Raw genomic sequence first — 22171 nt, 5'->3', positions numbered from 1 at the left:
AAAACAGGCTGATTGAAATAGTGGTGGGGGACGTGTGTGTGTGTGTGTGTGTGGGGGGGGGGGTTAATTTGGTATAAAACAGCACAAGCTGCTTACCTCACCACACAGGATTTCTGGGTTTTGAAACAGTTACCTCTTGCTGCATTTAGAGCCACCAGTGTGTCTCTGCAGCTTTAATGTTGTTTTTCTTCTGTCAGTTTGATGAAGTTTCCCTTGAGTGGACCTGGGTAAGTCAAGAGTGTTGAGATTCACTCTGTCTTCTGTCTGTTTGTCCTGTTCAGTGTGAAGGAAGCTGTGTCCGCCTACATGGACCGCAAAGAAGCCGAGGTTCCCGCTGACGTGGAAGCCGCCTTCCCAGAATGCATCCTGCTGTCTCAGATCGTGGAGACGTGGAAATACGCCGTGACCGCCAAACACGACTGGATGACGATGTGAGCCATCAGAGAGATTTGAGTTCAGAGAGATTAAAGCATCTGGGATTCATTCCTCATCATATGCTGTTAAAACCAAAGAAGTCTGATTCTACCTTCTGATTATTGATTTTCCAGTAATGATTTTTTATGAAAGATTTTTAAAAAAGCACACTGGATTGAAGAACCTTAATAAACCTGAACGCACAATACTTTGAAGGTACAATCTACTTAACGTTTCCAGTGAGCCTGCTGTGTTTTCACTGCCATGTGAAGAAAATAATCAAAATTATTGATGACGTACTGCCAAACCTCATCTGAATATAACCTCTCCACAGGATCCGCTCAGGAAAATACTCTGCGTGCCTATAATAAAAAAATTGTTGTTGTATATTGACTTATTGGCTTATCCAGAACTCTGCAGCTCGACTTTTAACAGTCACTCCGGTTTTAGCTGCATTGCACTGGCTCCCAGTGTCCTTTAGTATTGATTTTAAAGTTCTTTTACTTGTATACAAAGCTCTTAATGGCTCAGGACCGGCCTACATTACAGAGTCCCTGCTGGTCTACATTCCATCAAGACCCTCAGGTCTTCTGCTGCTGGTTTGTTAGAAGTACAAAACTCCACTCAGAAGAAGAGTGGGGATGCAGCCTTTTTTAACTCTGCTCCTAAACTGTGGAACACTCTGCCAAAGAATATCAGACAGGCTCTGTAAGCATTTTCAAACGACTGCTAAAAACTTCTCTTTTCAGCTTAGCTTTTAATCAGCCTTCATTTTAACTGTTTAAATTGATTGTGTTCTTTTATCTTTTTATTTTACTTGATTTGATTCTTTTGGGGGGGGGGGCTTGAATGTAGGAACTCAAAAGAGCTAGATGACAGAGCTTTACCCTGTATGATTCTCATCCATCTGTGGATGGGGAGGTTTTTGACCAAGAGGAGAATCTGATTCTCGTCTGCCTGAAGCAGTGAGATCTGACGAAAATATCAGATCAAGAGTAGAATCAGGAAGGACAGGGGAATAGAATAAAAGGAAAATTATAAAAGGAAAGAAAAACATACGGGTTGACTCACAATGTGCATCTAAAAGCCGGAGTCAAAGAGCAGATTTGATGTATGATTTGTTGTGTTCTTTTATCTTTCTATTTTACTTTATTTGATTCTTTTAATGCAATGCATTTTGCTTGTTCTTTTATATGAATTTTACTTTTATCTGCTTTCTATTGATGTAAAGCACTTTGAGCTGTAGGTTGTGTATGAAAGGTGCCTTACAAATAAATGTTATTTGTTTTGTTTTTGCAGAAAAGGTTTATTTTACTGTTGAGAGGAAGTTATTGTATCTGCATGTATTTCTATGATATTCAAACAAGTAAAGAAAATGTGCAAATTGCCTCCTGCTCAATAAAATTATCTCAGAAGGAATAATGTTCAATAAAATCATTATAAAATTGTAGCGTTTTTGTGGAATTCGTTGGAGAATGTTGGTGGATTTGTGTTCATGTGAAGATAAATAAATAAATTCATCAGTTAGTGTTATAGATTTATGTTAAATTCATGTTAAAGATAGCTACTAAAAGAATGCTTTATGTTACAATGTGCAACTTTTCCAACATTAGCAATAAATAAAATGATCTATCTTTGAAATTGTTTTTTCAACATGTTGGGACATTTTGGGGCGTGAACCAGTTCCTGTGGGCGGGGCCAGTGAGTTATTACCGTATAACGAGACTTGAATTTTGCCTTTAAGCTCCTATACAGTGTGTACTTGTGCTGATCTGTGAATAAATTAACAAACCAGCTGTCTTTTACACTTTTTCATCCAGTTCGCTCTTTTTGGCCCAACAGCATGTAACATTATTTGTCCAACAGAAAGTCTGTTTAAATCTGGATTCTCTGCACATCTTGTGGATCACAGTGATCTTATCTGATCATTTTTGGAAATTGACTCAAAATCAGCGACATCAGATCTGATCTGTATGAGTCTGATCCAGATTAAGCTTCAAACAGCTGAGCCAAGAGCAGATTCATGAACACCTGCGCACTAAAAAGAAAGATGGCAGAACAAACTAAAAACATTTTTTTTTAATGTATATGAATAAATTATAAATACGGCCCACAACACTGAGAAGTCCCGTCTGGATTTAAATTTCCTTCTAACGGCAGAAGATCCGCTCTGAAAAACAACCACCGCTTTAACAAAAGTCGTTTTATTCTCATGTTCTCTTGTAAATAAATTACAACATTGTCTTTTGTTACAAAAATAAAATGAAACCCAACCAACACGAAACCTGTTGGACACGTCCGCTTCAGACGGAAAGAGTATGAGAAACTTATCGCACGTCGTACAAACCAGTTAACAAAAGTATTCCGGCGTCAGACTGCAGGCGGTCAGCTGACTGCTGACTGCAGCTCAGACCGGATGAAACTCAACTGACAGAAAACAACATTTAAAAAAAGTTCATGCATCTGAAGCTGGACAGATCTGAGCTCCTTCTGATGAAAATGACTTGAGGAGACACAAGCTGGTAATCAAACAAAAAAAAAAAGACAGGTAACATTATAATAACCTTATTCCAGTGTACCAACCTATGGAAAACTATTTATATACACAATAATACTGAGTATATTCCTCCAAGTACAAAATGTATCAGGGAGAGTTTAGGTACTTCTAAGTACTTAATGTGCAGTATTATTGTGTATTTACAATCCTGTTCCATAGGTTAAAGTGATAATCCGCAACTTTTTATATAACTAAATTTCCAATTTGCTGCTCTCCATTATCGACTGCTATAACACAACAGTGATCCAACCTGTATCCAGTTCATGGAAACTTTTCAGTGTCTGGTAGCTCTTTTCACAGGAAGTGATGCGATTTGCGTTTCCGGTTTGTTTGGAATCAACAGAAGAAGAAGAGCTGGGTAGTTAGCATGAGCAGCGATAGCCACCATGACTGAACAGACAAAGAAAAGAGAAACTCAAACTGCAGCAACAGAAAATTCAAGCTCCGCCCACACTGTTTGATTGACAGGTGATCTGTGGGAAGTGCAGAAACACCACAGTGAGGCTGAGGGACAAAGATGGAGACTGAATTTAAAAACCAAAAGAGGAATGTTGCGGATTAGCACTCTGACACTCTGGAATAAAGCCACTGGAAAGAAAATGTTACCAAAAACTCTTACAGACAGAAATTGCTAAAAAAAAATCCAGTGCAAAAGCACAACTTGTCTGTCCTCCTGCCAGTGAGACAGACAGACAGACAGACAGACAGACAGACAGACAGACAGCAGTCTGTCTGTCTGTCTGTCCCCAGCAGGGTGGAGGTCAGTCTGTCCTGTCAGTGCTGGTTCTTCATCCCCTGTTGTGGTTTTCCTGGTTTCTTGTCCGGCTGCTGCTGGCCTCGCCCGACGCCGGTCATCCCTCTGCCCCGCCCGCCAAACACTCCTGCACACACACACACAGGAGGAGCACATTAATGCAGTGCTAATTTTTTCAAAACCATCACACACACACACCCCCAACACACACACACATTGCATTACTGCTTCCAGTATTAAGTTAGCCAACTGTTCAGATATTGTACAACGATTCAGAGAGTTGAGAGACTTGTTGAATTTGAAATCTCCTCCTTAACCAACAGATTGTCTTTGCAAAGGCTAAATTTGGAATCCAAATGGACGACATTCCAGGGTCAGTTGGTAAATGTCTGCTAACCATGGATGTAGAGGCTAACTGGCTGCAGCATCATGTGACTGAAGTGATGTCAGAGCGGCCGATACGTCGGTCACTAGTGATTTGTTCAGGGAAAATCACCCCTCCCCCCCCCCCCGCACAGAAATCTCAGCTCTATAATGGAGTGGAACCAGATGGACGTTCAGGATAGTGAAGAGTCCAACACTAGTCTCACCTCGGCCGGCTCCTCCTCCTCTTCCTTTGCCCTGCTGTTTGTTCTGCTGCATGCCCCCCCGCCCGCGGCCCTTGGACACCACCTCCTCCTTCACCATGTCGATGATCTCGTCGGGGATTCGCAGGTACTTGATGGTGCTTCCTCTGATGTAGCACTCCGGCATCCTCCAGAACTTATCTCCGTCCTGCAGAGAGGCGCACAGACACAACTACTGAGTCGCAGAACAGAACGGTCGCCATGCAGCGCCCGGAGGCATGCTGGGAAGTCCAGTGACGGCAGAGCTCAGCTTTACCCTGGAGGTGCAGATGACTTCTCTCAGGTTGATGTTCATCCAGTTGTCACAGCTGACCAGGTGGCCGTTATACGTCTCTCCGTTCTTCAGCTCCACCAGCTGAGAGAGAGAGAGAGAGAGAGAGAGAGAAAATCCATGAAAACAGGACAATGCTCATCCAGATTTGCACTTTGTAATGACATTTTTAAATTGTTGTTTACATTCTAGCGAGCCAATGGCATCGCTAGAAAGATTTGTGGATCAGAAATAAACTAACTAAATTCTGCACAGTCAGACTTTGTTGTCACTGAACTTTACTTTATTACATCGTACTGTGAACCCCATATGGCATATTGAATTATCATGATATAAGTATATTGTCCCATCCTTAGTATCTACCATGGAAGTATTATAGGTTTCTACTAGTCAGCCTTGGAGAGGGGAGTTGAGGCTCTTACCATCGGGTGGTTCTGGGCAGTCTTCAGCAGAGACAGAGGGAGCTGCAGAGTGACGACAGAAAATCAGACAGCAGATCACACTTCATAAAGAACACTTTGTTCTGTCACACCAAACTCGATTCAATAATCTGTCACTAATGCTTTCTTGATTGTCGGCATACCTACACGCCTCGTACAGCATGATGTAAGACCTTTAACGACCCGTTAGTGTCCACTGGTGAATTCGGCATACAGCTGATCCACCCAGCAGCACTTAATTCCAATAAAATCCAAACTTTTACACATCACACACTGCTCGCTAACGGTACCGCCCACCACGGTGTATTTGGTGGGAATAAAGGGGCAACCAATTCAAACAATTGAGAAGGACGGGTTGCTTGGTGTAGTTGGTATATGCCGTATAGAGGGTCTCTACTAACGATTCGTAAAACATCTTTAGTCATGTTCTACCATGTAACGTTAGGTATTTTGCTGATAACTAAATGAACATTCAACTATTAGTTTTTTTTATTAAGAGTTTGGCGTAACGCTGACGTTCTCTCACGCCACAGTGTTATATCTCTATGGTTATAGCTAGGTCGGGTTTTACTTTTACCGCCCTAAGCATCTGTCTAACATGTTAAATATATCTTGTTCCAGTGCTATCTGCAGTCTGAAGACATTTCACCACAACCACGTACAGGTGACGTTTAGTTTGCAATAGCTAGCGTGGCTAACGCTATTAGCATTTGACGTTCGTGACCCAGCGCCACGGCGCTGCTAATGCAGCTAGCTGGAGAGCAAGCACGCTAATATAATCATCCATTTGTCGAAAGCTGCTATGTCCATATAATATAGCTAAATACTTACCATTATGATGGTAACGTTATCTCTTTTTATTGGTGTGTGACTTGCTTTCTTGGCCCGGTGCTGACTGACCCGCTTTGACAACGTACTCTGACTGTGTGGCTGCGCCAATCACACGCTGCTCTTCTTCTTCTTTAGTTTTGAGGCGGTTGACATCCAACTTAAAGGTCTGTTACCGCCACCTACTGGGCTGCAGTGTGGGTAGAGACATGGAGGATCTAGACTCTTGAACTCTAACTAAATTCTTTTTATTAATCCTGTTTCCCGTCAAAAACTAAAAAACATTACTGTGCTGCTATTTAGTGCCCCCCCCCCCCCTCGTTAATTTGCTCAATTTTCTTCCTTCAGTCTGTCCCTCTCATTCTGATACTGACTACAAAGCAGTAACACATGCTCTACTGTCTCCATTACCTGACATTCACCACACCTCCCTGTGTTTCCCTATCCTGTATAATGTTGAGTTTAAACCACTGTGACCTATTTGTAACCTTGTATTCACAACTGTATTTCTATTTTGCCCTCTTGTTTTACTGGATCCAACCTTCCCCTGGATACTGTACTGGTGCCTTCCCCTCTCTTCTCTCTCCCAGCTCTGCTGCCATCTCTTGATCATTTCTGCCCATATAAAAGCTTTAGCTTCTGATGTCATGGGACCCACAGACCGTAAAAAAAGATGAGACCTCAACCTCCTCCACCCTTTCTTGCTTCAGTTACTGTTTCTGTTTGGCTGCAACATCAGCACATCGTTCCCCTGTATCCCCCGGTGCGCTGGAGTCCAAATGAACTTGATCTTAATTCCTACTCTAATTATTTGTAACATTCATACACAATACTTACTAGTGCTGAGCATGACTCAGAGCATATAAACACTTCCCTTGGTTGATTTCCTTCCACCCAATGCAAAGCTAACACTATTGCAATCAGATGTTCTACTTTTAATGACGTTCATATTCTGTCCAATCACAGTCAGGTCTACGATGTGAGGTTGGTTGTCGTGCTGGCTGTTGAGAGAAAATCCACCCTGAACTAGAAATCACACAATTTTCTGGAAAGATAAATCTGTTTATTTTTGAGTGTCTGAACACACTATTCACATCTGGCGTCTGCTTTTCTTTCTTTTTGTTGATAGAAACTACTGAAGTGTTGATACGGTGAAATGCTGTTTGGGTAAATTTTGCATTAATAAGTCAGTACTGAAGTAGCCCTAAAACATCACTAGAAAACAGTCCAATACATTGAATGATCTATATCATTACAGAACAGTTAATGCTGAAACCTTATGAACAATGGCATCAGTGCTGTTCTGTGTATTTTCTTCTGCTCACATTATAACACAAAAATATAACATCCCCATTTACATGATGATATCACAATTAGTTTCCACAGCATAAAAATGTGATTATTAGTTATGGTGTGAGCCACTCTAGACTTATAAACATGGAAATTGGGCCATAAGACAAGAGAGCCAGTAATGCTGAACAGAAACAGAACCATGCCTTAATTTATATTGAATATCACAGATCTACATTCAAAACAATTTTATGGTGACTTTTCCTTAAAATTCATTTTATGATATACTGTTTGGCTTCGTTTTCATCTCTTCTCCATTTGTTGCCGGAAGTCGTCGCAACGCAAGCGTACGTCCCCCTACGTCATCACGTCACGTTGTACGCGTAATGCCTTGGGAACAGAGCTGTTGTGCGGCCGGCCAGAGGGAGCCGTCAGCTGCGGAGGAGCGGACACCCGGACACACTCCCGGTTTCCGATTAAAAACAAAGAATAAAAAGCAACGGATCCTCTGCAACACGACGGAAGATGGATAACAGTAAACGAGCCGTGGTTGTTACAGGTCAGTCTGCTTTACTTTCCCGCTCTTTCCTCCTCTTCGCGTCCCTGCCGACAGACAGAAAGGAGTGTGAAGTGCTGGAAAAGTTGTGGGGAACGCCGCTCTGTTGTAAATGACAGCTGCGCTAATGGCGTCAAGTTGTTCCTCGCTTCCTCACAGTCCAGCTGCTGGCAGTCTGGGGGAAACATTATCGTAGTTTTAATAATAACAACCGACGCATTAATACGAGGCCTGTTCATTTATTTCATGTAATTACAGACTGTTGACAGGCTAAAATAATGCGAGCGAGAATTGTAAAGTGTTTCAAATCTAGCTAACGTTAGAGCGGTTTGGCTTTTTCAAACAGTACAAACAATACATGAAGACATACTGCAACTTAAAAACCAGCAACTTAAAGATCTCATACACCGACAAGCTCATATCCTTAATATTGAACCTAGTGGAGATAGCTAGGGCAGTGACTTGGTGTTTTCAGACACAAAGGCCTGTTGCAGCGCAGTCCCAGCCGGATAAAGGATGAGCCAGCCTGGGAACAGCGGCTTCACAATAGAGGGCCGGCTGGCAGCTGCCGACCCTCTCTGCCTCTTTTCAGCGGCCTGTCAGACAGACTGATCCCGGGACCCCCAGGGGACCCCGGGGACCCGCTGACCCCGCAGGGGGGAGAGGCAGGAGGATGGCTGCCCACTACTCTTCTATAAACAAGTCTGGACCAGTATCCGTACTCTACTGCTGTTTTTCAGTTCTTTTGGAGTGATTTTTAGTGATTGATTGATTTTATTTAGTAATTCGAGGAGTCAGTGCAGCAACATTGCTGTACTACAAACAAAAACAAGACTATAAATATATATCAGTATTCCTGACAAGCAACAACTATACAATTGTCACTGCAATCCAAAAGACACTTTAACAACTCATATCCAAGCCAGATCTAAGAGCCACATATGGCCCGACAGCCCAGTGGATATCATGTAGTCACTCTGCACTGAAAAGTTAAAAAACAAACTAGACTACATTTAGGGAGCACCACTTAACATCTCTTCGGAGTGGATTCAACTCATTTACATTTGTTATTAATTTGTTATTAATAGAGAATTGTCTGAGTGATCCCACCAGGAATAAAACTAAGAACTGTGGTGTTTGCATTCTTGCTGTCTTGGAGCAAACGGTGCATGTTTACATTTCATTTCTGTTTGTGAAAATTTCTCTCTCTCTCTCTCTCTCTCTCTCTCTCTCTCTCTCTCTCTCTCTCTCTCTCTCTCTCTCTCTCTCTCTCTCTCTCAACCTTTCAACAGCCAAACCTGATCTCTTTCTCATAATGAAATAGAAACCAAGGTGATCTGAAGCATGTAACTCTGTTCAGCAAGTTAAATAACTGCCATGTTTTGCAGGTTTTGGGCCATTTGGAGAGCACACAGTCAACGCTAGCTGGGTAGCAGTACAGGTATTTTTTACCCTTTCATTGCTGGGATAGATACACCTATACATGAATTCTGCTTTCTAAAAGTTTGTTATATAATGCAACCTGGACAGAAACCAGTATGAGCAAGTTCTTAGATCAAACTGTTTATGTTCTGAGTTTCTAATTGATTTGTTGTTAATTCACGTTGGACTCCAATTCACATTGGAGTCATTTCCAGACTGCTATATAATATTCATTCTGGGAAAAAAAAGATCATAACTTTATGTTCATTATATATTTCTTAAATATGGCACATTCAGTTTGTAAAGGTGTGTCATGTTGTAACAGTGTGTATCCTTTAGAAAGTAGCATATTTAGTTTTAATATTGAGCTTTCAATCACTTAGAGTGATTGTGAGCGAGTGTCACTTTCTCAAATAGTGGATATGTCATGTTGAAGCTCTTGATTCGCTCAGTCTGGTTCACACCCTGCAGCAGGGTGGAGGCTCTGTGTGTGTGTGTGTGTGTGTGGGGGGGGGGGGGGGACAATGGCTGTCAGGGTGTCTAGACGGACTTGATAAGGATATTAAAGGCAAACAAAAGGCGTCTTTGTGGCGGGTCACAGACGTGGTCAAACAGCCTCTTTTCAATATTTATGGGGGGGCTTGGTGACCGCGGCCATTTGCCCTTCGGTGTGTGTGTGTGTGTGTGTGTGTGGAAGGGGGGGGGGGGTGCAGGGGTGAAACCCACACTTAATTTGACACAGATTTGTCTTCCATACAATCTTGCTGTTTCCATCTTTTCCTTCTTGTTATTCTCATATGGGTTACTTTGTAAAGAAGGTTGAGTATTGCTGTCAGATTTTGGATTTACATAATGCCTTGAAAAATATGCCAGTCCGGTCCAAAATGCTGTTATTTGAGATTGGTAGAGCAAGTGAGAGATGACTGCCCTCTAATGTTTGGGTCGTAGGCCATCATCAGTTCTGAATACTTCTGTTTTTATCAGTGTGACAGTCCTTGTTGGATTGTTTTTATTATTTAGGATTGAAAATATAGTTTTTGATGTTTAAAATGGGAAACCTTTGCTGTGACACCCTCAGCATTATGTAATCTGGAGTCCTGTACAGCTCAGTGTGTAGAGCATGGTGCTAACATGGGATTAATTCCCAGTGAGGCCACACATGCTAAAAATGTGTTTGCTTTAAGGCGCTTTGGATAAAAGCGTCCAACAAATGGCAAATGCATTCTTAAAATGTGGAATGCATTTTTCAGTGTAAGTTCTTGTTTGTCCTGATAGGAACTGAAGAAGCTCGGCCTGGGAAAGGAAGTGGACTTGCACGTGTACGAGGTTCCTGTGGAGTACCAGACAGTCCAGAGTTTGGTTCCTTCATTGTGGAAGCAGTATCACCCGCTGGTAAGAATCTACAGTACACCCTGCTGCAGCCGCTCCTGACCTGCCCGCATTATTCCTTTCTTAAAGTGCAGGAAAGCCGCAGTAGGCAGGATTTCAAAAATTTTGTTTGAATTGAGCAGAAGTAATTCCCATATTAGGATGACATTTTTGAGAATGCAAATATGTCAAAATCTCACCAATGTTTGTTGTTTAAAATAAAATTCAAGCATCAGAGAAATGAATCAAACTGTGAATCCTGGTTGTCAGTCAACACATGCTGCTGTCTCCTCACCTCTCCATTAGCTGCTTTGGTAACGACACCAAGCTCATATCTTCATATTTTGATATGAATTATTAGCTGTCACTCAAGCTGGATGTTAATTTCCTACCTGCGTGCAATAGGCCCTTTTCACCAACATGGCTGACACAGGTTATAGATCAGTTCCCACCATTGCCAGCAATGTTAAGAAGCCAACTTTCTGTCTCCTCCAACTTTCTGTCTGTCTGTGACACTTATTTAGTGTTTCAGCATAGTGTTTAACACAGTACAGCTGTTGTCACTGACAGATCTTTCTGTTTCTGTTGTCAGACGACTGAAACACTATAAAAAGAGATTTGATGGAGGGTCACACAATGCTAACAGCACAGAAATGACCGTTAGCCAGTTAGCAGTGGGAGTGTCATTGGTCATTTTGTGCTATGGGACAGTAAAACCTGACTTAATGCCTCTTTAAGTCATTTTAACTTTTGTTTTTCTTGTTTGTTGTTTCTTGTGTTTCATCTTGTTTTCCAGCTGGTCGTTCATGTGGGAGTGTCGGGCATGGCCACCACCGTCACTCTGGAGAAGTGCGGCCGTAACCATGGCTACAAGGGCCTGGACAACAGCAGCTTCTGTCCCGATTCGCAGTGTTGCATTGTGGGAGGACCGGACTGCATCGACTCGGTGATCGACATGGAGTCGGTCTGTAAGAGGGTGACGGCCTCGGGGCTGGGAGTGGCCGTGTCCGTCTCCAAAGACGCCGGGAGGTAACTCGTGTTTTTGGGGTCAGAATCAGCACTTTGTGAACCTTTCACCCCGCGGCTTCATGCACCACCTGCTGTACTGAGCTCCTCCGGAATATTTTAGTGTGAGGCTTCAGGCCTGGAGGCAGGAAAACACGTTCAGCTCGCTCTGTTACTGTGTGACTGCAAAACACATCGCTGCTGGGTAAACACCAAAAGTCAACTTTTCACGAATTCAGATAAACAAACAGATAGAGTTTTGAACAGACACATTATGTATTTTTTGCTGCTTTGGTGTTGCCTTTCATAATGTTACATTGTTCTGGTGAGTTAACATAGCTACAAAGGCTGATGAGGTAGCATTAATCAAAAATCAGCCAGAAAATCAATAAAACTTAAGAGCTTACATCGACCCAGACGACAGATCAGCTGTTCTTCAAGCTTCGTTTCTGAGACATTTACTCCTGTAGTCTTTCAAATAAAACTTAGAAAAGTAGAGAACTGGGAAGCTTTGAGTGGCTGCAATCAAGTTCTCGTCCATTTTGCTCTATTGTTCATGAAACTAAATCACATCAGTAGGGAAACAAGGAAATCTGATTGGTTACTGGATAGAGCTGCAATGATTAATCGATTAATCGATTAGTTGTCAACTATTAAATTAATCGCCAACTATTTTGATAATCGATTAATCGGTTTGAGTAATTTTTTAAGAAAAATAAGTCAAAATTCTCTGATTCCAGCTTCTTAAATGTGAATATTTTCTGGTTTCTTTACTCCTCTATGACAGTAAACTGAATATTTTTGGGTTGTGGACATTTGAGGACGTCATCTTGGACTTTGGGAAACACTGATCGACATTTTTCACCATTTTCTGACATTTTATAGACCAAACAACTAATCGATTAATCGAGAAAATAATCGACAGTGAAAATAATTGTTAGTTGCAGCCCTATTACTGGACAGCTGATGACCGTGAAAAGCTCAGCCATGGCAAACTTTTCTCGGTGGAGTTTTCCTGGTCGCTCAGCTCTGCGGGAAATGAATAGACTTCCAGCGGCTTGTTGATGATGTCGGTCACTGTCTGAACACGGGGTTAGGAGCTGGTCTCTCACTGTGGCCACCCATGGGACTGTAAAGCACTTTGGACAGAAGTGTCATGTGTTCTGTCATGGTGTCCAGGCCCTTCAGCTGTTTGATCCCCCCTCTCTCTCTCTCTGTCTCTCTCTCTCTCTCTCTCTCCCTCCCTCCCAGGTATCTGTGTGACTTCACCTACTACACGTCTCTGTACCTGAGCCACGGCCGCTCCGCCTTCGTCCACGTGCCTCCCATCGGGAAGCCGTACAGCGGGGAAGACCTGGGCCGCGCGCTGCAGGCCGTCGTCCAGGAGATGCTGGAGCTGCTGCAGCGGGCCGAGGAGAAGATCCGCTGCCAGCACTTCCACTGACTCTCCCGCGGTCCGGCCCCGACGCCACACACACACACAAATTGCACTTAACCACAAGTAGCCAAAACTTTTTTATTGTTATCTTTACTGGTGCATAGTGAAAACTTCATAGCATAGGATGTTTCAGCGGGTTATTTTCTGTATTGTTTCTCTTCAGTGCGTGACCCCGAGTCAGTTGTGTTTTCATGTCTTCCAGTGGTGAGAAGATAGACGTCTCAAAGCAACGCTCAGTCAACTTCCCACTGCCTGGGAACTTGAAATACAGGAATTCCCAGAAATTAACGAGGACAACGAGTGCTGCTTTTCTTCGTTCACTCTCTAACAGTTATGAGTGCAGAAATGCAGAAAGTCTGTCATGTTGCCAGATTTTGCAACCTACAGCCCCAAATGTGACTCCTATTTGCGCACCTTATAGGGTTAGGGTTAGTGAAATGGTTATAGAAGTCACATCTGGGGAAACTGCTGTATGTGTTCATCGTTATTTGAATTTGCTTCATCCTCAGATTTCTCTCAGTTTCAGCTCGATCCGTATCGAGCTTGACGGGTCGTATTTCCAGATGCTTCCGTCTCCAGGATTTGTTTTCCGAGCCTCTGGTGACGTTACGTACGATGCACAGTATGTTTCACTCGACATGTTATCATGGTGTTAAGCCAGTTTGTCTGTGCATGGTTAATGTACCTGATACATTGTGGTCTATGTAGAAATTTAAGCTGGAAATTGTATTTGCTTAGTTTCAGTTTCCTTCAGTTTTCTTCCCAAAAGCCAAACTGTGCCGTTTCACATTTGATGTTGAATTGTTTCTTGAGTCTTTTTTTCTTTATAAGAAGTTGTGTTTTTGCCTTCTTTTACAAAGGTGATTTAAATCAGGGAACGGGTTGGTTCCAGCTCATCTTCCCCCGGTCTGTCGGCCCGATTCTGACACAAAACAGTTTCACCAAACCCACCACACTGAGATCTGGCCTCGGCGGTGCAATGTTATTTTACAGATCTCACGTTCGTTGATTTATGAAATCAACGTTTTATAAGTTGGTCATGATTTTATTATTAGGGCTGCACGATTATATGAAAAAAAATATTGAGAATTGCAATATTTACTACAGACATTTTCAGACAGTTTTTCCTCAGAGGGAAATGTGTTTCTGACGGCGTCCTGAACAAGAGATTCTGCTGCTGTGGAGAATTCTTGGTCTACAGGTCAAGTTGTGTATCAGTGAAAATCTTTTATTTTTTTCAAACTGAGCAAATCCTACGCATTAAATCTGCACTAGGCAAGAGTTGCATTTAAAAAATCCAGCTGTCTTCTCAGTCTAAACCAGGATCAGTTTCCAGTCTCCTGAATAGCAGCAGAGAAAGCTGGACTCAGAGCGTTAGATCTTTTCCTCTCTCGCCCGTTGGCATCACAGACCGCTTTACTGACCTCACCACACAGGAATTCTGGGTATTAAAGTTCACATTTATTCCTCTCGCTTCGATTTTCGGGGCCGCCAACGTGCGAAGTTGCCTAGTGGAGCTTTAACGTGGCGTTCCCCCTCACAAACATGCACACTGTTTTATGGAACTTATTTCTGTCACGTCGCGCAGTTCATCGTGCAATCGCAATATTTTGAACATTTCCTAATTGTGCAGCCCTAAATTTGATTCCTTATGAAAAGCTTTCTGTTGTTCTCTTCATTGAATCAGATGTCGCTGCTCGTTTTACCTGAGGATCTGATTGGATGGAGTGGGACGCTCAGTCAGTCAGAGTCGGGTCCTGGAGTTTTACTTCTGTAGCACTTTCTGTTTTGTTTTGTTTTGTTTTTCATTTGTACCTAATCGTCTGGATTTTGGACAGCATTTTTGTTGAGCCATGTGAATGCTTGCTTTTTTTCTTTTTTTTTTTGTTGTTATTTTCATTTTCAGTCACTTTAACGTATGTAGCTTTGCAGACACACACACACACACAGATTCATTTTTATCACTGTGTTCCCTTCAAAATGTGTAATTGTTTTATGTTTCTACAGGTGAGAGATGCTTTATTATCCTGAGCTTTGGTTTGTTCTCACCTGTTTGACAAACTGGACAAACTGTGTCTCTGCCAGGCGGAGATGGTGCCACTCTGTTTTAAATGTGCGTTTTGTTTTGTGGCTTTTTCTTTTATCTTTCACAGTGTAGAGCAGTGTTTCCCCTGCTGCTGACTCATCAGCCCACGCCACTTAAAAGAATTCACTTTATCCCAGTTTCAGTCAAACCATGGCTGTAGATATAATGTGTTGTACCTAGTCTTAGGGAAACTAATAACTGACCACAGTGTACTTAGAGCTGCAGCAGTAGTCTTAAGACGTTTCCTTAAGTTTGCTTATTTTTCCACTTAAGTTAAGGCGATATTACTTAAGTAAATTGAGTAAATGTCAGTTATTTGTAGCTGTGTATATCATTTTAATCCCATGGCTTTTAAAAATGCCCTCAGAGAGTGGGTTTACCACAAAGCAGCATCCTGGAGCGCTGAGCTCAACAGAATCTGACTTCCTCTCAGTCTGAAATATTATAACTGTAATATGATAACTGTCATTTATCTGCCACTGTCTCTTTATTGTTTCCTTCTTGGTTCTGTGGTCTAAAGATCTCTTAAGGAAGTATGGAAATGACGGGCGGTTTTAAGCGAGTTGTGATATCTTTACTGTGCGTTGTGAGCGCTGAGGTGTTGTGGTTCAGTATGTGAAAGGCTTGAGGTCTGTTCAGATGTGAAAGCCTCCGTGCCTCAAGTTCACACAAGAGGTGACCTGTTGCCCTGACCTGACCCCTGACCCCTGACCTGTGCCTTGCTGTTTATATGTGTTATGAAAAGGCCTTAAAAATGTCCAGCGGGTCAGTTTATAGATATATACTGATAGCTACCTCGAAAATACTGTTATCTCAGTGTGTGCTCTGTTGTACAAAATACCATTATGGCTTTTTGATTTCTAGTGAGTGCCTGTGTTTAGGAAATATCCTCTGAAAGGTGTTGTCCTCCGGTGCTGAAATTAACAAAGCATTGTTACAAACAGTCATTTTGGCTTTGTGAAAAATATAGGCTTTGAAATAAAGAAAATAATGAAAAGGTTACAAGTAATGTGTTTGTGTCTGTTTTTACAGCTCAGTGTTTATTTGTTTTTTTCCAAAGCAGAGATATGACAGCTCATTATTTATTAAAATCATCTAGCTGACTTGTGGATTGTGTCAAGTTGCTACAGTGGAAGGCCTATCTCAAAGATCATAAATGTTTCAGGTGATGAATCACTCAACTGTAAATACTTGGCCAGCCTTGTGGTCTGCAAAAGTGGGCGATCACCAGCAATTTTGTATCACACAGAGACTCCGTTACCATGGCGACTGAGACCGGAAACAAAGTTGTTTTTCTCACAAACTAAAAACCACAGAAATGTACATTTTCAGATTTTCATGGCTGTGAATAATATTTTGAGGTCGTGTGTAATTTGGTCCAAATAAACCTCTGTTGTTTTCAAGGAGGATATCTGCAGCAGAAGGTAATATCTCTCAACTTTTCTATCAACACCGACAGTCAGAGCAGTTTTCCCGCCGTGGTTCGCGATGACGATTGTGCTACCCGGAAAAAGGGGCAGAGTGAACGCTCTTGGTTTTTATTTCCTCTCTGCTCCATTTGCAGAGCGAGTGTAAACGTCACACGCTGTGCGGCGCTGGGAAGTTCGTCACTGTTTGCTGTTGGACCTGAAGCTCTCGAGGTTCTGTTCGGTTCGATTTTCGTTTTGGTTCAAATTCAGACTAGCAACGGTGGCCTCAGAACTGTTTATCGAGAAACAGTTACCGGAGGATTTTAATCATCTCTAGGCGAGCACCGGAAACCGTTCACTAAAGCGAAAGTTGTGTCGAGATGAGTGTGGAGGCGTACGGGCCGAGCTCCCAAACCCTCACCTTCCTGGACACCGAGGAAGCGGAGCTGCTCGGAGCGGACACCCAGGGCTCCGAGTACGAATTCACCGATTTCACCCTTCCGAGCCAGACGCAAACCCAAGGCCAAACCCAGAGCCAGTTGGACGGCCAGGTCTGTAGCTCTGAACCTCAACACAGGAAGCCTGTGGAACGCGGTTAGCTAACGTTAGCGCTAGTTAGCTAGCTGACCCGACGCCGCCTGCTATCCAGCTAATATTAGCGCTAGCTAGCTAATGTTAGCCAACTGTAAACGTTAGCTGCACGACATAGCAGTACATGCCTAGCCAGTCAGCTCGCTAGCTAAATGCTAACGGTAGCTAGCTATCTTAGCATGTTTGTTTATGATCAACAGTTTTAAGCTAATCCGATTCCCCGTGTTAACTATAACGACAAAGATGACACGATGCGAGCTTTGACAATCATACATGAATTGACAGTAAATCCGACTGCCACCACGCTGTGTTGGCCTCACCTGTGTCAGTTGCTAGCTGCTAGCGTCCAGCTGCTGTGTGTTGTGCTGCAGGTGAACGGTCCTGATGAGGGGCTTCATAACGGAGGGGTGGACGAGTCTGTGGCCAAGACCAGCCAGCTGCTGGCCGAGCTCAACTTCGAGGAGGATGAAGAAGACACTTACTACACCAAAGACCTGCCGCTGCACGCCTGCAGGTACACAGGCCGAGCTGCACTTCACTTTGGGCTTACTGAACACATAATCACATGCACTGTACTGTGATATACAGATGTAGGTCATAACACTTGGAAAGAGGTGGCTGCTGGTCATGGAGACAGTGGACAAGATATTGTGTTTTTCTAAAGGTAGAAGTATTGTCTTTTGGTAAACAGATAGTCCACTGTCCATACTATGTTTTGTACTGTGTTTGAGCATCAGTTGGCCCTGAGCTCTGGTTCATACCATTCTCTCTTGTACCGAGTTCCTACACAGGTCTGGAAATGTATGGAAAGAGAATTTGGTAATTTCCAGGTCTTTATAGATTTGGAAATGGCACAAAAAAGTTTGGAGAACTTTGGAAAAATATTGTTGCACTGTCCAGATACACATATGACTGTACATTTTCTGTGGTTTTAGGCTCCTGCCACCTCACAGATCCTGATATATATCTTAATGTATCGAGTGATATGGCAGAGTTAGAAGGGACAAGACGATGACAGCGTAGCTCATATTGAACCAAAATATTTCTCAGTCATTAGGATCCATTCTTCAATTCTCCATGCATCCAGGACACCAAGCAGCACATATCACAGTAGAATTGGTTCATCTGTTATTCTCACCAACTTGGCATAGTGAGCAGTGTAAACCAATTCTAAAAACTGAGATTTTATTGAAATAAAGTGCTGCTTGGTGGATCATCTATATGCTGAAATTACTAGAAGATACTAAAGATTAGTAAAATGTCTGTACTGTCTGTGTATGTCCGTATTTACTCTGTAATTCTGTAAGTTGTCAGTTTGACTCTGCACCATATGTGTCTCTACAGATATAGTATTTTGGCTGTTAAGGTGACTCAGATTCATTTCAAAGTACCTTGTGTTGTTTTTCAGCTACTGTGGTATCCACGACCCGGCGTGTGTGGTGTACTGCAACACCAGCAAGAAGTGGTTCTGCAACGGACGAGGCAACACGTCTGGCAGGTGTGCAGCCAACCCACCTTCATCTTACTCAGCCTCACATTTCAGTGTCAGGACAGCAAACTAACTTATTTGTTTGATTGGTGGATTCCAAATATCGTGTTTCATGTCAAATTGAAAGGAAACGCCACCCTAAAACACAGTTAAAATCAGCTATTGGTTGTTTGTCTTTGCATTCCTGGCTCCATTTAGCAGTTTGTTGTATTTCTCTTTTTGGTGGATAACTGGCCAATCGTAAACGACGTGACATCGCCTCCAGATGTTTCCAGCAGCTACGATGGAGTTTGATAGCAAAAATTCGGATATTTCCCCGATGTGATCAGTGTTATTCAGTGTTTGATTGACTGCCGCTCTCTGACTTCCAGCCACATTGTGAACCACTTGGTGAGAGCCAAATGCAAAGAGGTGACGCTGCATAAAGACGGGCCGCTGGGCGAGACGGTGCTGGAGTGCTACAACTGCGGCTGCCGCAACGTCTTCCTGCTGGGCTTCATCCCCGCCAAGGCCGACTCTGTGGTGGTGCTGCTGTGCAGGTACAGAGGGAGGGGGAGGGGTCGCGCATCGTCCTGTAACCGATCCTGTGTCCCATCAAAGCGTCCTTGAGGGAGACGCTGAACCCCCATCTGCTCAGTTACTTGCTTACTTTGTCTTATGTTGATTTGTATGGGAACAGCACAGCGTGACGTATGTTGATATGTCAGTAGATCGGGTGATTGTCGGGGTATTACAGTGTTATTAACTCTTACTTGGCTTTTCATATAGTGTTGTGTATTGTGTCCCATGTTCGGTGTTTCCCATACATAGGCTTTTTTGCGGTGCACTGCCACAATATCAGCACGGGCCACCACAAAATCAAAAGTTGGTCAGTACATAGAAGTTGATCTAAAGCGGTCTCTAGCGCTGCGCATCACGTTATGTTCTGTCACAACAGAGACTAATCTCTCTAATCTTGCTTGTAAACTCACCACACACACACACGCACACACACACACGCCTTTCTTCCCCGTCCGCCTGTGTGAGAAACACCAGTAGCACTGCACTCCGACAGAGACGAAAAAAAGTGAAACTTAAAATTCCACAATTCAGTCCAAACTCGCCTGTGTTTGTAAGGGTCTGTGTAAAAAGTAAGTTGACACTGTCTTGTTATCGGAGATGTGTGAAACTGCTCAGCACTCAGATAGAGAATAAACATGTGTGCAGTGCAGACTGGCATATTGAACCTGTTGACCACTGGATTCCACTGGACACACTGCTGTCACTGTAGGTAAGGACAAGTAAGGCTGTGATGTATCCAGTCCGCCACAAGTAAACTGTTAACCCGTGGGAAACGCTGCATATCTGTTGGTGGATCTCTGGGAGACACAAAGTCCCCCTCGTCCTGTGTGTGTTTGTGTGACCCCTGTATGTCCGTCCCGCCCCGTCCCGCTGCAGGCAGCCCTGTGCCAGCCAGAGCAGCCTGAAGGACATCAACTGGGACAGCTCGCAGTGGCAGCCGCTCATCCAGGACCGCTGCTTCCTGTCCTGGCTGGTGAAGATCCCGTCGGAGCAGGAGCAGCTGCGGGCGCGCCAGATCACCGCCCAGCAGATCAACAAGCTGGAGGAGCTGTGGAAGGTAGGCAGCCGGGGGAGATCTGAGGAGATCACCACAGTGTGTGGGGAGATCTGAGGAGATCACCACAGTGTGTGGGGAGGTCTGAGGAGATCACCACAGTGTGTGGGGAGGTCTGAGGAGATCACCACAGTGTGTGGAGCTGAATGAGTGTGAAGCAGGACGGTGCTGGGAAAGAGCATGCATAAATAACGGTAAAATAAAGAATACCAGAGTCCATATAGGGTTCCTGTGCAGGTCTGGGATGTCTGGAGAAAAACTTGGAAAACAAATTGGATCATTTCCAAAAGTTTCAGAATGGCACGAAAAGTCAGAAAAATTAAGGACAAATATTTTTCAGACTGGATACATACAGTATATGCCTTTACATTTTTTTGTAGTTAAAGATACATTGTCATTTCATATACTGTGAAATTGTTCTTGTGAAAAATGGTTCTTGGCTTAGAGGGATATAGTCTAGTTTACTGTCGTATTGCTCAGCTACCATCAGTGTACATCATCATCATGACCAGTGTCAAACCAGAGGAGATAATTAGCAATACACGCATAGTGATGAATCACATGCTAAGGTCTCCTCTCAGTCAGCGATACACAACAACACGTCCTTAGTGTAGAGAATATTGATGAAGCAGTGCTGTAAGGAGAGTAGCCCCCAGCCTTCCTGGTGTTAACCCTGCTGTGACCCGCTGTGACCCCGCTGTGACCCCGCTGTGACCCGGCTCCCTGCAGGACAACCCCAGCGCCACCCTGGAGGACCTGGAGAAGCCCGGCGTGGACGAGGAGCCGCAGCACGTGCTGCTGCGCTACGAGGACGCCTACCAGTACCAGAACATCTTCGGCCCGCTGGTCAAACTGGAGGCCGACTACGACAAGAAGCTCAAAGAGTCCCAGGTAGCACGCTGCTGTTTCCTTGTTGCCGCATGTTGCTGCTGTCGGGTAAAAACCACGCAGCGCACACACTGCTGTTCTTCTTACCTGAATCAGAAGTTTCCATGGTTGTTTGTGTGCGGGTGTGTGGGTTTCAAGAGCCTTGTGTGCTTGAAACCTGTTCAAAAACCAATTATATACCTGTTATATTATTTCAAATGATTCAAATCATCATTGAGGAAAATTGGCATTCTTAATTCCTGGACTCCTGGGGGAAAAAGTACTTTTTGGTGATACGTGGTTTTCATCCAACAATGACAAAGTATGATATGATTTTTTTCAACAACAAAAAAATTCAGGGTTAATTATTTCGGCGGGAAAAGCAAAACCTCACAGTAATTTCTAGTGAAGACAGGATGTTTTGCTGCCCCCCCCTTCCCCACACATTATTTCTCATTTCTCCTTTTGATCTAATCACTCCAGCACTCTCTACTGCAGACTTCCTGTTTGTATATTTACAGTGGAGTTCTTAGTTATTTAGAGTTCCTAGTTATGTGCATGGAAAACTGCAGTTTAGTTTCCATTTACTTAAAATCACCTCAGTTCAGGAGTGCTTGCTATCAAGTAACTGTGTCTACTAGCTCCTTGCAATACAGGAGTTTTTGTGAACTTTTTGTATGTGAGATGATGGAGTCAGATCTCCCTTTCATATTGATAATTACTGTCCAGAAAATCCTCTCTATCCTTCTAGGGCTTCAGGAATATTGTCAGGGGGCTGTGACCTCTGACCCTTGACCCCCTTACTGTTACTGTGATTTTAGAATTGAAGCTTATTCCACTCCTACACTTGTTGTAAGTCTCTCTGGATAGGAGCGTCAGCTAAAAGCTTAAAATGTAAACTGATTTTTTGTTTTTCCTCTTGTCGTCCGCAGACCCAGGACAATATAACGGTCAGGTGGGACCTGGGGCTGAATAAAAAGCGGATTGCTTATTTCACACTGCCCAAGACGGACTCAGGTGGTAATTCTCTCAGCTTCACTTTCTTCCTCTCATCATCCCAGTGGTTCTGTGGTGCATATAGAGCCCCCCAGCCCCCGAGCCCCTCCACCCCCAGCATCGCACGCAGCTCCCCCCCCATACCCGCA

At 43.5% G+C, this 22171-nt stretch overlaps 4 protein-coding genes across 4 annotated transcripts in view; 3 read left to right on the top strand and 1 right to left on the bottom strand.

Annotated features, from left to right (window-relative positions):
• The window catches only part of LOC139925754 (E3 ubiquitin-protein ligase rnf213-alpha-like), a 66289-nt gene extending 64070 nt beyond the window's left edge, over positions 1-2219 (top strand). Inside the window, exon 67 of the mRNA XM_078285630.1 lies at positions 282-2219. Coding sequence (XP_078141756.1) covers positions 282-435 — 154 coding nt within the window. The 3' untranslated portion in view covers positions 436-2219. The remainder of the gene's footprint in view (positions 1-281) is intronic.
• A 383-nt stretch (positions 2220-2602) lies between these two features.
• lsm4 (LSM4 homolog, U6 small nuclear RNA and mRNA degradation associated) lies at positions 2603-5966 on the bottom strand. Its single transcript, XM_071917244.2, has 5 exons — positions 5894-5966; positions 5045-5086; positions 4608-4706; positions 4316-4499; positions 2603-3852 (listed from the first exon to the last, which is right to left on the bottom strand). The coding sequence occupies exons 1-5, from the start codon at positions 5894-5896 to the stop codon at positions 3746-3748; spliced, it is 435 nt and encodes a 144-aa protein (XP_071773345.2). The 5' UTR covers positions 5897-5966; the 3' UTR covers positions 2603-3745.
• A 1657-nt stretch (positions 5967-7623) lies between these two features.
• LOC139925731 (pyroglutamyl-peptidase 1-like) lies at positions 7624-14102 on the top strand. The gene is made up of 5 exons (XM_071917217.2): positions 7624-7739; positions 9125-9177; positions 10434-10550; positions 11323-11555; positions 12783-14102. Exons 1-5 carry the CDS (start codon positions 7706-7708, stop codon positions 12973-12975), a joined length of 630 nt encoding a protein of 209 aa, XP_071773318.1. The 5' UTR covers positions 7624-7705; the 3' UTR covers positions 12976-14102.
• Positions 14103-16632: 2530 nt separating this feature from the next.
• Positions 16633-22171, top strand: part of LOC139925728 (regulator of nonsense transcripts 1-like) — a 20244-nt gene continuing 14705 nt past the window's right edge. Inside the window, exons 1-7 of the mRNA XM_071917212.2 lie at positions 16633-17015; positions 17427-17569; positions 18464-18553; positions 18916-19083; positions 19982-20162; positions 20889-21050; positions 21959-22046. Coding sequence (XP_071773313.1) covers positions 16845-17015; positions 17427-17569; positions 18464-18553; positions 18916-19083; positions 19982-20162; positions 20889-21050; positions 21959-22046 — 1003 coding nt within the window. The 5' untranslated portion in view covers positions 16633-16844. The remainder of the gene's footprint in view (positions 17016-17426; positions 17570-18463; positions 18554-18915; positions 19084-19981; positions 20163-20888; positions 21051-21958; positions 22047-22171) is intronic.

The sequence above is a fragment of the Centroberyx gerrardi genome, chromosome 9, assembly GCF_048128805.1.
Source record: "Centroberyx gerrardi isolate f3 chromosome 9, fCenGer3.hap1.cur.20231027, whole genome shotgun sequence".
NCBI classification, from domain to species: Eukaryota; Metazoa; Chordata; class Actinopteri; order Beryciformes; family Berycidae; genus Centroberyx; species Centroberyx gerrardi.
This window is presented reverse-complemented; position numbering and strand designations above follow the sequence as displayed.